Consider the following 16,598-nt stretch of genomic DNA (forward strand, 5'->3'; position numbering starts at 1 on the left):
ATCTGACCCAAAATCCAGTTCCGCATGATTTCGAAAACGCTTTGTTGAAATATGTGAATATTCATATTTCGATACAAATAATTATACTGAAATTCACTAGTATCTACTCGTAATCTATGGAAGAGGAATTTTGTAAAATTCCCTCATTAGCATTCTATTCTTAACTTCATAGTTTAATATTCACTGATTAAAAAAAGAGCAAAGTTCGAGGTTGTAATACCCTTTATTAATACGTTTGTACTCAGTGACGCACGCATATGCGTCACGCGTATGTTCCACTGTGCGTCTAACGACGTATAGTGTCTTCTACTGTGTGTTTCAAGGCACACGTCTATGTCTCACGAGTATATTCCACTGTGCGTCTGACGACGTATAGTGTCTTCTACTGTCTGTTTCAAGGCACACGCCTATGCCTTACTAGTATACTCCACTGTGCGTCTGACGACGTATAGTGTCTTCTACTGTGTGTTTCAAGGCACACGCTTATGCTTTACGAGTATATCCAACTGTGTGTCTGATAACAAACGAGTATTTTCCACAATGGTTCTAAAGATGTACGAGTATATTCCACCGTGCATCTTTGTACCCATACGTAAGCGTTATGAGCATATTCTCTTGTATATCTAACGATAAACGAGTATTTTCTACTGTATACTGTGATAACAAATGGTTATATTTTACTATGCATCAGTAGTCGTGCTTTCAAAAGAATTTGCTACTAGAAGAAAAATCTTCCAAATACAGAGCTTTGTTTCTGCACACATCATCAATAGCATAAATAAATCTATTCTCGCATTCATACGCGAATTTCCCAAACCTAACCTCCAAATTCCACTCCAAAATAATTCCACAGAAAACAAAATAGATCTGTCACAAGAAGCAAGAACCTAGGACCTTAGACGATTAACCTGGACCTTACCAATGAATGCAGAATTCGTGAAAGGGACACGGTTGCAATCAGAGAAGCGAAACATTAACGTGAGGTCCCCTAGCGCCATTACAGGCATTCTTCCTGCAGCTTGGAAGCGCAGCCACCATTAACACCACCGTTACCACCATCAGCACCTCCGTCACGGGTAACATTACTACGTGCAGACGGGTACGAGCCATTGCACCTCCTCGCCAGAGGCGAGAGACGACGAGATTTTATAGTGGAGGGGGTTGTCGAACCCTGTAGGAGTTGCTCGATGGAGAAAGAACGGAGGAGAAGCCAGATAGAGGGACAAGGAGCCACGTGAGAGATAAATACGTGGAGAAACAGGATGAAGACAGTGAGAATTAGGGTTGGTTAGGTGGAGAAATCGGAGATTAGAGCTGGCTGGACGAGGGAAATGGAAAATTATGAGCGGAACCAAGATAGAAAGAGCCAAGATTCTGCACATGATAAGATGATGAAAAGAAGTTGTAGCAAAGGGTATGAATGAACATATGGCAATATGTTTTTTATAAATGATCTTTTATTCTCAACTTTTACAGAAATTAAATGAAGGAAGGACCTGACTTACAAATTTATCAACCAAATTTTTAAAAGCTATAAAGATACCAGGATTACCTTAATTGTGTTCCATTTTACAGATTACCATAGCAAAGATTACTATACCAAAACCAGTATATCGTTATAACAAAATTTTTCGGCTTTAGACTAAGATCCTAAAATAAGGACCTGCCTAACTTGTGACATTATAAATTCCCCTAATTAAACAAGCAGATTACAAATAACACCAGAGACAAAGGATCCACGACAACATTCAAATAATAACGTTTGTGTGTCGTTAAGTTGGCAGACAGAGGAACTAGGATTGGACCATTTCTCTGTAAAGTCAAACAGCGCTGCAACTAATCAGCAGTTGAAGGAATAAGCAACTTACAGCCAGAGAAGAGGCAGGATTTGCGGTGAGGAAAGTTGGAAAGAATAGCAATGCAGACAGAGAAAAGCGTTTATGGCTTACATAAAGGAAGAAGTACACAGGGGATCGGGAACTGTACAACCGTTCTGTGTGCGTGTCTGGTGGATAAAACGAATTGTTGGGAATGGTAGAAAGATGTCAAGAGACGCGGCGAGTTGGATGCAATTAGAGAAGAACGGGCTGCATCGCGAAATAAAAGCCGGATAAATGAATATCCTCGAAGCAGGGTAAAATGGGTCGAAGTAAAAATAATGGGAAGATCAATGACGAGGATCTGTTCTCTGAGGCGAGTATGAAAGATGGAAGAAGGAACATGGTTGTAAATCGTGAGAAATGAAGAGGAGGAGAAAGGACCAAACACAAAGGAGTATTGATAGTTCTGGATGATGAAGAAGAGCTGATAGAGTCTAGGTTAGATCAGGCGAGCTGCAAGACGAAAGGAGATGCTGGTGAGAAACAGGTTCTCAGATTAGCAAGAAATCTATTCTGCACGAGATTCTCCAAGACTCTGTTCAATTTTACATCACATAGTACAAGGAATCCTTTCGTAATATTGTGAAAAAGAATTAGTCTTTGGTCACATTAGATACGTGTTCTTAGTAGTCGAAGGTAATTAGAATCTCACAACGATTCCAATATATGTTTCTTGATATCCCTCGATGACTGTTCGATAATTGTTCCCATTTTGCCCTGCAAGAAACATTACCCTTCAACCCTTAATATATTACACTAGATCTTAATCTTCCTTAATTCCTGTTCGATCTCACAAACTCCTCAATGCACTCATCAATAGCCTTGTAATAAATGAAAAGGCAAACGAACCTAACAAAATCTCAAAGAAACCAAGTGGAACCTAACCTAAAAACCAGATACACCACATCGAAGAAACTCAACAATCAGCGACAACAAAAAAGTCGCGGTAAGAAGAAGCACATCCCGATTCAAAGAAAAACCTGCACAGAAGGAGAGAGAGAGAGAGAGAGCATAGCAGAAATCAAACGGCACAGAGAGGTGCACAGAGCTGGCAGAACGCGTAGACGTAGCCAGAGAAACCCGGCAGCCGGTGGAGCGAGACAGCTATAACGTATAGACAGAGATAAAACGAGTGGAACAAACGAGGGGCGGCAGCGTAACCGAGAATCACCGCGAGAGACAGAGTAAGTTAAGACAGGGGTGGGAGGTTTGGTCGAGGATGGTGGTGGGCTACGGTGACGTCATATCGGGTCGATACTCACCCACACTCCATTTCCCGGTGTCGTGGTGACCATGGGGGCGCAGGCGCGGCCTCGTACGCTCCTGAGCGCTCCTTCCCGCCATATTAGCCAGCATGGGGTAGGCGAGGATGTTCTCGAGGGGTGATACGGGCTGTTTCTTCTCCCGTAAGGTAATCCGCGTACCTGCGTCGCGTGTCCGGACCCCCTGGTGTCGTGTGCGGTTTCCACCATCGAACGAGAGAAGCCTAATTTGGGTCTCCCTGTGTGGACTGGCCGGATAGTGTGCTAGGGTGGACCGGTAGCCCAGTTGTGTCGGAGGTCTGTAACGACCCCACTGTAGTAGACCCCACTGTGTTCGTGTAGCACGCATGGATAAACGTACTATCCCAAGAACGACGGACCTCGACACCTCGAGAAGGAGGAAAGAGGAACAGCAGAGGGCCTGGACACCGGTTGAGACCAGGGAGAGGGGTGCTGAGGGCTGCACGACCAAGGCTGAAGAGCTCCTAGCCGCTGCTGCCGGCCTTCCTGAGGACACGTCTAACAAAAGGGGCTGCAAATCGGCCGCGCAAGTGTGGATGTCTTTATTGTCCCTCTGTGATCGGATGTGCGGCTCCGCCGCGTGGCTAGTGCTCTTCACATGCCTCCACGGGGTGCGTTTCCGGATCGCGTGATCTGCTTTGAACGAAGGGAGAGAGAGAGAGAGAAGCTCTTACGATGTGGAACGTGTGCCGGCTACTCGCGTGCTGGATATAGACTAGATGTAGGATGCTTGTAAAGAGGATAGTAAATGTGATACGCATGAAGCGAGAATACGGGTGTAGTAGTGATGGTGTTAGGGATTTATAGGAGTATGGGTATGTAGAGCGACCAACGGTGAAATTGTGAGGTACAAGAAGAGATTAACTGGGTTCTGATCGGTGGGTGACAGCATTCATCGGAAGAGAAAATTTTAAAGCTTGTGATTAATATCTTTATTACTCTCTGAGATTCTCATCTGAATTCCTATATGGAATGCTGTGTGGGATACTGTATATAATACAATATACTTTTGGCCTAGAAGTAATATTGAGAAAATAATTTTCCTTCTTTAACAATGTCGTTCAAAGTTCTTGAATTGATGCTCTTAATATTGAATTTTGAATATTGAATGCTACCGTATTCAGAAATTTTTGGGTATTGTTCCTAGAAACCTCAGTAATTAACTAACAATCACTGTATAAATTTGTCTATGAATTTGTTAGAAGTTAGGAAGACACCATGACATATTGATCATATAATCACATCCTCAGCTAGATTACTCATTAATGGCAAAGTAGAAGAATCTTTATGGAGATTTAAGTCCTATGAAAGAACAAAAGAGGAACGTTGCCATTTCTGGCTAATTCTAATTAAAGCAGCTTTTGTAACAAGCGGTTGATTCCCCAGCATTGTTTATTACTCTTAATGAGTTCTATCAAGGTACTTGTGCATACAGTTTCTTAGCATTGAACGGAACCTCTGCATACCCTGATCAGCTCAAGGTAGCTTATTGGTTTCAAGATGTGTACAATTGAGGCAATTCACTATACACTGTGAAGTATCTTCCAATGAAGAAACGATCAACTGGCGGAATATTTAAGCACCGGTTAAATGATTTTTATACTTAGCTCAATTTGATTTCCAAATTGGTCCAGTTCCCAAATAGAAAGTGCATTTGTGAATTGACCAAATCTATGGGGTTTTCTAATTATCAACTGGATATACAAGTAGGTTTTTATCCCTAGAAATGACTAGATGGGATAGAAACTCTAGAGACAATCTACATATTCATATATCAAAACTCTGTTTAATTCCTAAAATACCATAACCAAAGACTTAATTACTAGCTATAGTAGGAAAATATGAAGTTTACTGTAGAATCTCTACTTTTACCAATAATGTTGTAAAATATAGAGCGAGGGGGCCAATCTGAATCAATTGCTATAGAATGCTATATCACAAATTGCTATAGAATTTCCAAATTAGTCATGCAAAATTTAGCAACCAATTAAATCCGTGGTTCTGGAAACTGAATTAATAATAAGCCGTCTAATTTCGTCTGAACGAGGAGAAAAGAGAAAATTGAGGATGGTAGACCGATGTTTGCACGGGGTTGATTATTATCTCTCCCGGCCCTGGGTTGGCAGCAGTGAGTAGTAGTGAGTAGGCGCCTTTGCATCGGTGACCGACAAAGCGGTTTCTATTTTCGGCGGATCCTCTGAAGCGCGTGCATCTCTGATTGTCCGTAATTTCACAGGTAAAAGCCGGCTGGGAAAGAGAACGCTTGCAATTTTTACGAGCCTCTAATCAGCACACTGATTGAATCTCGCATGCAACCGCCGCGAAGAAAATTCCCCTCCCATTTAGCCCGATTTGCTGTAGCTTTTAAGCTGATAGGGAAATCCCCCTGATACCTTTCGTGCACCAAACATTTTCATTTTCCATTATTATGTTTATCTTTAAAAATTCAATTTGTTATTTTCGTCCCCCTGTAATTTTTCTCTTAGTACTTCGAAACTTCCTTTGATTTCTTTCCAAGATTATTCATGATTTTATTGAGGATCAATTAGGGAGACGCATGATCCTAGGTTTATGACATGAATTAGAAATTTCCTTTCTGTTTATCGCAACAAATTTCTTTATACTTTCCTATGTTTTTCATTTATGATACTTTGAATAGCTTTGCAGCGTCTCCATAATAAAGTCAGGAATCCTGTATGATGAAAAATCCTTACAATAGCGCTACTCTTACATTATGTTCCAAATCAATAGCGCGGTTACATCGTGAAAAGTATTGCAAAGAAGTAATACTGATTATAATACCAAATTTTTTTTGCCAATTTATACAATTTTATGAATACCTATTAGCTTGCCCAAGCAATTAATAATACAAAATAGATTACAAAAGTGAAACTAATTGTACATTAATTTTGATGCAGGAGGGCCGGGGGGAAGTGACAGACATCAGCGCAAGTCCTGGGAGGCAAGCACCTGCCAACCAGTTGCGCCCCAAGGAACCACCCCCCATGGTGATTCAGGGAGATTTCAGAAAGGTACTGACTTCCATGACATTTTTGCTCTCCAGCAATCTATATACATGTACTAAAATCTTATCTTTTTTCTCCTGATTATCCTACCTTCTTGTCAGTGAAAGAGATTAAAATCCTGGTTCCTTACAATGTCCCATAGGAAAAGCTAGATATCCTGCTGTTTTCCAGACCAAACATATCCTGATCCAAGGGGATGATTAGGTCTCCAAGGAAGCAATTGATAAACCCAATTACTTCAAAAATGAGAGTAGACAGAGGAAAGCAACAGGAAAAGAGAATCAGATTAGAGGAAACTATCAGGCCAATTTACCTTTTTCATGGAGCTGTTCAGCAATAACTCTAACAACAATATATGTAACAATCTATAGCCATTATAAAAAGGAACAGAGAGAATTTAAGAAATACTTAGGCTATAGATATGTTGAAATTACAATTTTATGAAAAATATATTAGTTGACGAATATTTTAAAAGAATAATTATTGGAATTAAGAAATATTTTTCTTGGAATATTAAAATTTATAATATTAATATCAAAAATTTTAGAAGTACAATATGAATTGGAGAATATTTTTTTAGAAATGCTTATTGGAACAGTTTCATGGAATATTTTTTATTGGAGTGCCTGTTCATGACATGCTGGTTGAAGTGGAAGGACCTGTCGTTGCAGGTGAGTGGAATCAGCACAGAGATCTTCAAACAGATCGAGACCGTCGAGAACGATCATGACGCCTCGACAGCAGCGGCCCTCGAAGCTGTCGAACGAAGGGGTGAGATGGTCGTCCGAGTCATCGAGCCACGACAGATGGGCAGACAGGCGTCCGAGGCGGCGAAGAAGTTCATTGCTATGCAGGTGCGACACCATACCAAATTCCCAATTGGATAAGAAAAATTAAACCTATTTCTTCATCTATGAAGACGAAATCTCAATTTCCTAACTAATAACATGACAATGAAAGAAGCTTCAAACTTGAAAAATATTCCTTAAAGGCTATAATAATATAAAAGATCTTTGTAAAAAATGTTTAAACTTAAAAAATGATCTTCTAAGATGCCGGAAGAGAATTTTTATTCCATATATATCTTCTTATCGCCATTTCGTCATCTAAAAAAAGCACAATATCGACCTTCGTCCCACGTACCTCCTTCTGAACACAAAAAAATCCAATATTAAGACAGTAATTTATTAGCTCATAACTTAGTTGCCACTATATAATGAAGCAATAAATTTAACCAACAAATTTTCCCGTTTTTTCCCATAATGCTTTTGAAGTACTATTTATAAGAAATATTTTATTATTTCTATGATGTTCTAGGATCCAAAGCATCCCATCCACTTTGTCGAGATAATCAAAAGGCCAGGCCAGACGCTGGGGTTGTACATACGGGAAGGCAATGGCGTCGACAGAAACGACGGTGTCTTTATCTCGAGGATAGCCCTGGAGACCGCAGTCTACAACAGCGGCTGCCTGAAGGTTAGGAAGCATCTTTTTCCTTGAATCCTTAATTGCAGTTCTAATATAGCCAATTTGAGCTTACCACTTACTGCACTTATTCTTGTGGGAATGAAAATCATGAGACTCACTGATTTCTTCTCCAAAATATATATGAGGAGCTATCTGAAAAGAAGATTTACAAGACAATGAATAGAATAAATTCGTAGAAAGAAAAATTAATCTACTATTTGATAGCTTATATTTAACATAAATCTATGAGTCCTTTTCTTTCAGAATATTCCTCTTATTTTATCTTCTATAAAGAAAAGATTCTTATTTTTTTAATCATAATTATTTCTAAATTTAGTAATATTTTATGTAAATAATTTATATAAAAATATGTTTTATTTAGGTTGGGGATGAAATCCTAGCAGTGAATCTGGTCGATGTGACGCACATGAGCCTGGACGATGTCGTGATCATTATGTCGATACCTAGGAGGCTCGTCCTGGCGACTAGGCATGGCCAGCACCAGCCAGTCTCACATAGTCGTCAGACCGAGCACAAAGCGCCTCCGGTTGTGGTGATCAAGAGGGAGCTAAATGAAGATGAGAGCGATCATGCAACGAGTAACCACGTCAGGTAATTATATCTCAAAAATATTTTATAGTATCAAATATACTTAGAATTCTACTGGTATTTACAAGTACATCTTCTGTGAAATTACATATACATGTACACATATGCTATACTAATTGTAAAAAATAAACAATTCTAGATAGGTATTAAATATGGCTACCCAGAGAAGGAGATTTTTTCTCAATCCCAATATTAATCTCGTCATTTTCTTACAGTTTTTAAAGTAACAATAATATTTGTTTGATTTCCGAGATAATTACAAGCCTGTTATTTCTCAAATAATTAAATATAAAAAAAGTTTACGATGAAAGACTTATTTAGATATTTATCAAACTTTTGCTATTCACATCCTGGGAACTTTAATTATTACCCACATTGCTTGGACTGATCTATTGTAAGTTCCATTAGAATCTAATTAAAACTCCATTTGTTGATTGTAATCATAAGTTGATACAGTTTTTGTATTTTGATTCCAGGGATGGCAGTCGTAGGCGTGGCGACGGTCGTGAGATGCTACCTTCCCGGTCTAGATTAGGTCTGTCGGGTCTAGGCTCCAGTCAAGACCTAGGTTCCAGCAACGGTGACCTATACTACAACTCCAGACCGGAGGGACACTGGTCGTATCAACCACCACCACCTCCTGTTATCACACATCAGCCAAAACCCTCTACGACGCAACACTTCCAGCCTTATGAGCGTGGATATCCAAAAACTTTGGAGAGTTTAGCTGAAAAAGTAAGCCTGTGTAATGTTTTACTTGCTCTTCGGGACTTTGACGCAGGTCGAGGTTTTATTAAATGAAAAACATTCGATTACATAAAATTCAAGCAAGAATTAAGATTGAGAAAATAGGAGAAATTGATATTGATAAACTTTGCAAGGAAGATATAGGAAAGGGAGTTTAACCACCGTAAAAGTTACGATATTAGAGAAGAATGCAAGATCTTGATCTACAATTTGGCATTTTGTTATTAAATCTCCACCTGCGTTTGAATATAGATCACATAGATGTTCTAGACGATGTGGATCGAGCACCCTTTCATATACCTGTCTGCACCAAGTTGACACTTGTTTGCCCTTCTCTGTCTTCAATTGCGATAGCGATTCGAATAAGAAAGTGGTGAATTCGTGGCAATGACTCGAGACACTCCTGATAGTGATCAGTAATGCTGTGCACCGTCTCGATTTCAAACCCTTCTAAATAAAACAAAATACCACGAGTTTCTTTTATTAAATTGCTTGAAAGATTGTCTGAAATTGACTTAGAGAGTAGACGGTTCGCAGCTCGCTCGTGTTTCGACCACGTGTTTCACATGACTAATCGGTTCTATGAATGAATGCTACGTTGATATTAACCAGGATTTCACAAAGGTAAAGAAACCACTAACTCTTTCTTGATATCTAGACTTGTGTATGCAGCAATTCCCTGCACCGTGCATCACCTGGACAATGGACAAGTATTTATACTCTGTATATCCATAATATTAGGAAGAAGAAGCAATGTAAAAGATTTAATAATAGAAAATTAAACAAAAACAATAAATACTTTTCAATGTCCAGGTGGAACAAAACAACCGTCGCTACTTATAACGTAATTCCACTTTTTGTTGCCTTGTAAGCTTTGCTCTGTATGTACGTTCTTTCTTTTTCTTTCTTTCTGAGTATTGTCTCTTCTCGTGGCGATCCGTGGTCGTCATAGTCCATCATAGTGATATGTGGATTTCTATGTAAAGTGTATTATAATCTATATAGAGAGATCTATCAATCATGATGGCAATATCTAATTATATTTTCCTTTAATCACAATCGACTTCCTAATCTATCCGTGTAGATAACGTAAATATCTTCTATTAAAAAATACAGATCGAGTGTGATACGAATAATCGATTGTGATATGAAAGGAAAATAAAAGAAAATTGTAAAAGAAGGAACATAAATTAATTAATTCGATTGAATTTAGGTACACTCCTTCTACACGGGGCCAGTTATGCCCTCAAATGGTGGTCGTCGAATGTCCACGGGCGCAGGGATGCAGTCGGTTGGCAGCAGATTGTCTAGTCAGACTCAGCCATCGCATTATGGTTATGGCCAACACTCTGGAAGTGGAAGAATTATGCCTAGAAGCGGTTCAGATCAACATTTACCTCGCGTTGATTACACAAGTATCACCACTCCAGCTCGACATACTCTTCTTAGATCCAGCTTGAAGTCAGGTCCGTCACTTTCCACTAAAATCATTTACGCAACTGTTTTCCTAACTTTAGACTCATATTTTGTGACGTTTCTTTAACAGGAACATCTGCGTTGAGATACAACACCAGATATGGCACTCAGGGAGACAGTACGTCGACTACTCAGAGACAAGGTCAATTTGGTACCCTAACCAGGAGGCACCGACCGTCGTTGGATTATGCTTCAGACACTGAAGCAACCTGTTCGAGTTCGCCCAAGTCGGCGTATTATTACTACAGGCACAATATGAACAATCCGCCTCAGAGTAGCGCTGTCTCGCATCTTGCCACCCTATCGAGATCACAGATTGGTCAGAGTTCCTCAGGTTAGTTATTTCTTCTGCATCTTGACAAAGTTAGTTTCTCATGTATGATGGTGAACAGACTTTAAAATTGAAGTTATGCTTTCTCTAGGCTTGAGATCGAATTCGTTGCCTCGTAGTGGCAGAACGTTGCCCCAGCAACCAGGTCTCAGGTCTGGACTTAGCACAGTAGCATCTGGACTAATAGATCAGGAAGATAGTGACGGAGCACTATCAGCGCCCGAACTACCTTCCATTAGACGCGATAGAGGTTAGTTTAAAATTCAAGTAGCGAGTCGATTCTAGTATTTTGAACATAAAATTGAGAATTCTATTGATTGGAATGTCAGGAAGAATACCGTCATCACCCAGTGTGTTCACATCAGATGAGTACCGAGCATGGCTGAGTCGAACGCCGAGTACCAGTGCATTGTACGAGCAGATTAGAGCCACTACGACTAGACCACCACGTTACACTTACAGCGCAGAGAACATCCACGCAGCTGTAAATCAAGTAAATAACATACATTAAAAATTATATTCTTTTTTGATAAACTTTTTAGATCAGTTTCTAAATTTTGACTAATTTGTTTAAAATTTAGGGTGAATATGGAAGCTATGGGACGTACAGACCATTGTCCAGCACGCTGGATCGTTTGTCAACAAGATCAGCCTCTGCTCAGCAAGTGAATCTTGCCAACTTAAGAGCATCGACAGCGATCAGCTCGACGTGTCATCGTGGAACAGCGAACCCAAGACCGGCCTCGGTTGCATCCAGTGCTCGTACGTCCTTGACGAGTCAGAAACCGTCACTGAGCAGCTCCACCACCCAGAGGGCAACGTCGGTCAGAAGAATCAGGAACCTGCTAGACCTGGAGTCCACCCGAAGCATACCTACCCCCACACCTACCAGAACTCAGGATCAAAGACTGCTAGATATTAATCCTGCAGGTGAGTATTAAAATCAATTTTGACAGTAAAAAGTTTAATTAAGGTCATAATGTCTTTTGTACAGAGTTCCTTAAGTATAAGATAGAAAAACCTCCGACTGTGGGAACTCCGAGCTCGACTAGCTCTCTTTTGAGCTCGCTCGGGGAAACCAGCAGCGGTGACCTGGCGGGTGGTGTTAGTGGACTACTTTGGGTCCATCTTCTGGCAGGTCGTGGCCTCCGTTCAACAACATCCTCCTCAGCGGCCACTACTCCTTCCACACCATCAGGTCAGCCTAATTTAGGTACGTTCGGGAGTCTGCACATCCCCTAGACTATTTTTCCACTGCACAATCACTATTCGCATTAACATAATATCTAGCAAAATTAAATTATTTCTGTTTTATTCTATTTTCTTTATTTAAAATTCAATTATTTTTAATTTAAATCTGTAGTGATTCCTACTACCTGACACTCTCGAATGTTAGAAAGTGTTCGATAGTACTATGTACTGTCTTTAATTCTCGAGCTATTCCTTTTACAGAAACCTTTAAGGATCAAAGCTTGAGGGTTAAAGTTACCATATATAAATTTGATAAATGGCGGAATATCTTTATTGTTTGGATAACATAACAGCTAGTTGCGGCTTGAGAGACCTTTACTGCGTGTTGGAGTGCGATAGGGTGCACAAGGCGAGGACAGTGATGCGAACTGGCGATTTAATGTTCGACTGGGACGAAACCTTCGAGCTGGATCTCGTTGGCAACCGGCAGTTAGACTTGCTGGTCTATTCCTGGGATCCACAGTACAGGCACAAGCTTTGTTACAAAGGATCTGTGCACCTGGCGACCCTTTTGAAAGAATCACCAGTTCACCAGCTAGCTGTCAAAGTCGAACCACGTGGCACAATTTATCTAAGACTGAGATATACGGATGCTCAGCAAACATTCCGAAGGAGAGGACTCCCAGTCATATCTCTGGCTACCAGAGTGGCGCCACTTTTCGGAGTTGACCTTGACACAGTGGTAAGTACAAAATTTTGAAGTTACGATATATAAATTTGAAAAATGATGATGGTTTGGATTAGGTGAGTCGAGAGAGCAAGACTGGTGGAGTTCCTGGAGGTGTTTCTACCGCCCTAGCCATGGGTGTTCCAAATGTGCCCATAATTGTATGGCGTTGTGTCGAAGAAGTTGAAAGAAGAGGTCTTGACATCATTGGTGAGATATGTTTTTACCATTTACAAAGTTCAATTTCTATACTGTTGAGTTTGGACAGTTTGTCAATGAAAACTTGGGGGCTTAGGTCTATACAGGCTCTGTGGATCAGCTACGAAAAAAAGGATACTTAGGGAGGCTTTTGAAAGGAATGCTCGTTCAGTGAACCTGTCGCCTGACAATGTACCAGATATCAACGTGATTACTGGTAAACTTCCCTTAATAATTATTTCTAATATTAATAATAATAATAATGTAGGAGATACACTTTGATTGTAATGGTAATTTATAATTATTGTTTAGGTGTACTGAAGGATTACTTGCGAGAACTTCCAGAACCACTCTTCACGAGGTGCCTCTATCAGATGATGGTCGATGCATTGGCCGTCTGTCTACCGGATGATCCACAAGGCAACGCAAAACTCATGTTCAGTATACTTGACTGTTTACCAAAGGTGAACAGGGTAAGTATCTAATCTCAAACTTCCCATTCATATACCTAGAGAAAATAATAATTAATTGTTCCTTCAACAGTGTACGTTAATCTACTTGCTGGACCATCTGGCAATGGTAGTATCACAGTGTAATAAGATGTCACCAGCAAGTTTAGCAGTCTGTTTCGGACCAGTTTTAATGCTACATTCTGAAGAGAACGGGCCGCCTTTGGATTTCCAACAACCAATAGCAGTTCTCAAGTATCTTCTTGAAATTTGGCCTGTTAAGTCAGGTAATGTCGTCATTCCTAACAATTGACTTTCGTAATCCCAATTCACTATTAATATATGACTCAAAGTAGCTTGTAATATTAGAATTAGACTGCAGATGTTTATATATTTATGAGAAATTTAAAATATGAAATCTCCAAACTATAGCTGAAAAACTATAAAGCTACTACAAATATAAAAATAGAAATGTTCATTATAGCCATTTGCAGTCTATATAATATCTGCAACTTATTAGGCATTTTCAAAGCTTTATCGTTGAATTCACGTGCGAAAATTAGAGTCGTAGTTTAAATTAACTGAACCGAAAAAATAAGAGCCGAATAATCAGTCGCTCATTTCACAGACAGTTCGGAAGATTTCTTCAGTCGCTTCGGCGCTTCCTCGAGTTACGCCAACAGTCGAGCACAACAGCAGTCAACAGCAACTGCAGCACCAGCAGCAGGCTCAGCAACAGGTGCAACAGCAACTGCAGGGAACATTGGGACGCACAGGGCTGCCCTGGCAGCCTCAACACTCACTTCATCAACAGCCCCCAACTACGGCAGCACCCGCAGCCCTCGCGCCCTCCACTCGTCCTCCACCACCGGTCAAGCCTCGCCAGGTCAGTGTTCTATTTAGAGCTCTCGGTTTATCTCAGCAACGTTCATTGCAATCTTTTGCCTCTCTTACCGTCGCTTCCTCTGTCTGTGCACTTGCTCCACTGCTATTGATGTCTAAATATCTCAGAAAGCACCTTAAAAGTACAGACCCTCTTGGTCCACTTCTTAAGCAACAGTTTGAAATTTTTGTGTCGCATAAATTAATGCATTATTATAATAAACTGTAATAAATTGCGTCTCTGGAAAATTTTACAATTAACTTATTCTCCAGATAAATGATCAGCTATGGATCACTTATGGAAGTGATTCTTTAATATGACAGTTGAAAAAGGGAACAATCTTCTAAATTAAAGTTATAGATCTTATAAAAGTAAGCGATGAATCCACGAAGTGTTGTGAAACGCCAAGAGCCTAAGTAATGTTATGACAATTGGAATTTTTAAAATATTCAGGGGTTGAGAGAAACTTATATTTAATCCCAAGATCAAATAAAATGAAAATTTTGTTTAAATGGGATTGATTGACAGTATCTTAAATTTTGTAATTACTTTCGTGTAAAAGATAAGAAATATGTCTTATCATCTACTTCACCTTGTATTCTTCAAATGTGATTACTTTATATGAAGACTACTGTAAGTACTGTAATGTGTTTATTTTCGTTTAATTTGTAATTAACAGAGTAAAAGTACAGAGGATGGGCGGAAGAAGGTTAAAGAAATAATAAATCAGAGCTTTCCTGGTCCAAGATTCTTCGCCATTTCCTTATATACATATTAATTAAAAATATCATGACCACGTGAAGTGGGAGAAAGACCAGGAAAGTTGAACGAAACGCTTCAAGGAAAAAGAAAAGAAAAGAATTGAACAAGAGTCTCGTCTCGCTCTCTGCTTTTTTATCCGTGTCCCACATATGTGTATTATCTGAAGCGTGTTGTGAACAGCATGGTAGGCAAAGTAAAGACTCTGTTCTCTCCCTTTATTTTCGCTTCGCAGAAACAAGCCCTGTCGCGCTTTTATGATCACGAATCATGTATTCGCTACTCAATGAGACAAGTTCGTTCCATTCATTTATTCACATATTTTCATTCATATACGTTCTTTCATTCATTTACATCGTGTCGGTTTCAGGTTAACTCTCGAGGATCGTCGGCCATTGCAAATTGTTCGCCCTGAAGGCTATGTTATCTTAGCATGATCAAAACGAAGGTGTATAGACGAAAAAATATAAAGAAAAGAGGTTATAATGGGTGGCAAACAGTTTGCAAAACAATCACGTCGCGATGCGTCCGTGTAAATATGATACCACAATTACCAAAAACGCCTCCGTGCATGTCTCGATGTCACTTCTGTACATTTACTTGGGTGTTCTACTGGTCGAGCGGGTCGGTTATGATTTTTCCGTTTCTCTTTGCGCCAGTCTCTCGACGTCTTTCCATTATAGTGACGATTTACGTTGTCTTCTTTATCTTTTTTCGTTTGGGCACGTATTCTTCAGAGCAAACGCAAATTGCCGGCTCTACCAAACCGCTGACAGCACAGAGACGCCGCTTCTTGCACAGGTATTATCGTTATTATCGTTTTCATTCGCGTTTTTTACATCAGCCTTTAGTTATCGTTCTATCACATGCATGGCCAGATTATCAAAAAAAAAAATATATATATACATATATATTAAAGAACCAAGTAATCAGTCATCCATTAGCTTTCATCAGTTTCACAGAGTCGTTTCGAACAACAGCTATGACTACAGTGTGTATATCAAAGACTCTGATGTACATGAAAATATATAAATACCTTTAGTTGATTGCAAAGATCAGGAATATCCAATGTCTGAAAACTCATGGTAGATCAAAAGCTATTTAATATGAATATTTATAAAAGATAGAATTGTTCTCCCTTAAAAACTATTACATTCAAAATGTTTATATAGTTTATGAAGTGACTATTCTTGATCAAGATCTTAATGTGAAGAATACTTTGACAGTGCGTCTGTTTTTGATCAATGTAAAAATGTTCATTCATAAAGTGTCTAGTACTCTTTCAACATAGTATCATCTCTCACGATATATATTTATGCTTAATTAAGAGACAAAGTGGAGAAAGAGTATAGGAAAAATGATCCCTCTTGGGAATCATTTTAATTAAGCAACCACTCCATCTCTGAAAACTATTTAGCAAGTGATAGTTTGAGGGATCATTAGTGCTCCAAGCATGCATTAATTGCACCTTGAGTGTTGCTTCTTGAATCTGGTTTGACATTACATTGTAGATCATAAACTTGATTAAATTCAATACCTCCTTTCTAATTTAAAATGTTTCAAACTGGAATC

General features: G+C 39.5%; 1 protein-coding gene across 11 annotated transcripts in view; it reads left to right on the top strand.

Annotated features, from left to right (window-relative positions):
* Nucleotides 1-16,598, top strand: part of LOC117242500 (rho GTPase-activating protein 100F) — a 51,976-nt gene that overhangs the window by 34,014 nt on the left and 1,364 nt on the right. The window contains exons 1-20 of one of the 11 annotated variants that reach the window (XM_033509221.1): nucleotides 3,248-3,774; nucleotides 6,082-6,195; nucleotides 6,861-7,043; nucleotides 7,507-7,665; nucleotides 8,039-8,268; nucleotides 8,742-9,000; nucleotides 9,625-9,636; nucleotides 10,226-10,478; nucleotides 10,559-10,822; nucleotides 10,911-11,069; nucleotides 11,149-11,312; nucleotides 11,401-11,749; nucleotides 11,814-12,032; nucleotides 12,364-12,752; nucleotides 12,815-12,947; nucleotides 13,033-13,152; nucleotides 13,248-13,408; nucleotides 13,479-13,671; nucleotides 14,013-14,270; nucleotides 15,764-15,827. In XM_033509221.1, the coding sequence (XP_033365112.1) occupies nucleotides 3,490-3,774; nucleotides 6,082-6,195; nucleotides 6,861-7,043; nucleotides 7,507-7,665; nucleotides 8,039-8,268; nucleotides 8,742-9,000; nucleotides 9,625-9,636; nucleotides 10,226-10,478; nucleotides 10,559-10,822; nucleotides 10,911-11,069; nucleotides 11,149-11,312; nucleotides 11,401-11,749; nucleotides 11,814-12,032; nucleotides 12,364-12,752; nucleotides 12,815-12,947; nucleotides 13,033-13,152; nucleotides 13,248-13,408; nucleotides 13,479-13,671; nucleotides 14,013-14,270; nucleotides 15,764-15,827 (3,968 nt within the window). In that variant the 5' untranslated portion in view covers nucleotides 3,248-3,489. The other 10 variants (XM_033509223.1, XM_033509222.1, XM_033509225.1 and 7 more) reach the window with 10 other exon arrangements.

Source organism: Bombus vosnesenskii, unplaced genomic scaffold (genome assembly GCF_011952255.1).
Source record: "Bombus vosnesenskii isolate JDL3184/JDL3185 unplaced genomic scaffold, Bvos_JDL3184-5_v1.1 scf7180000016274, whole genome shotgun sequence".
In the NCBI taxonomy this organism is placed as follows: Eukaryota; Metazoa; Arthropoda; class Insecta; order Hymenoptera; family Apidae; genus Bombus; species Bombus vosnesenskii.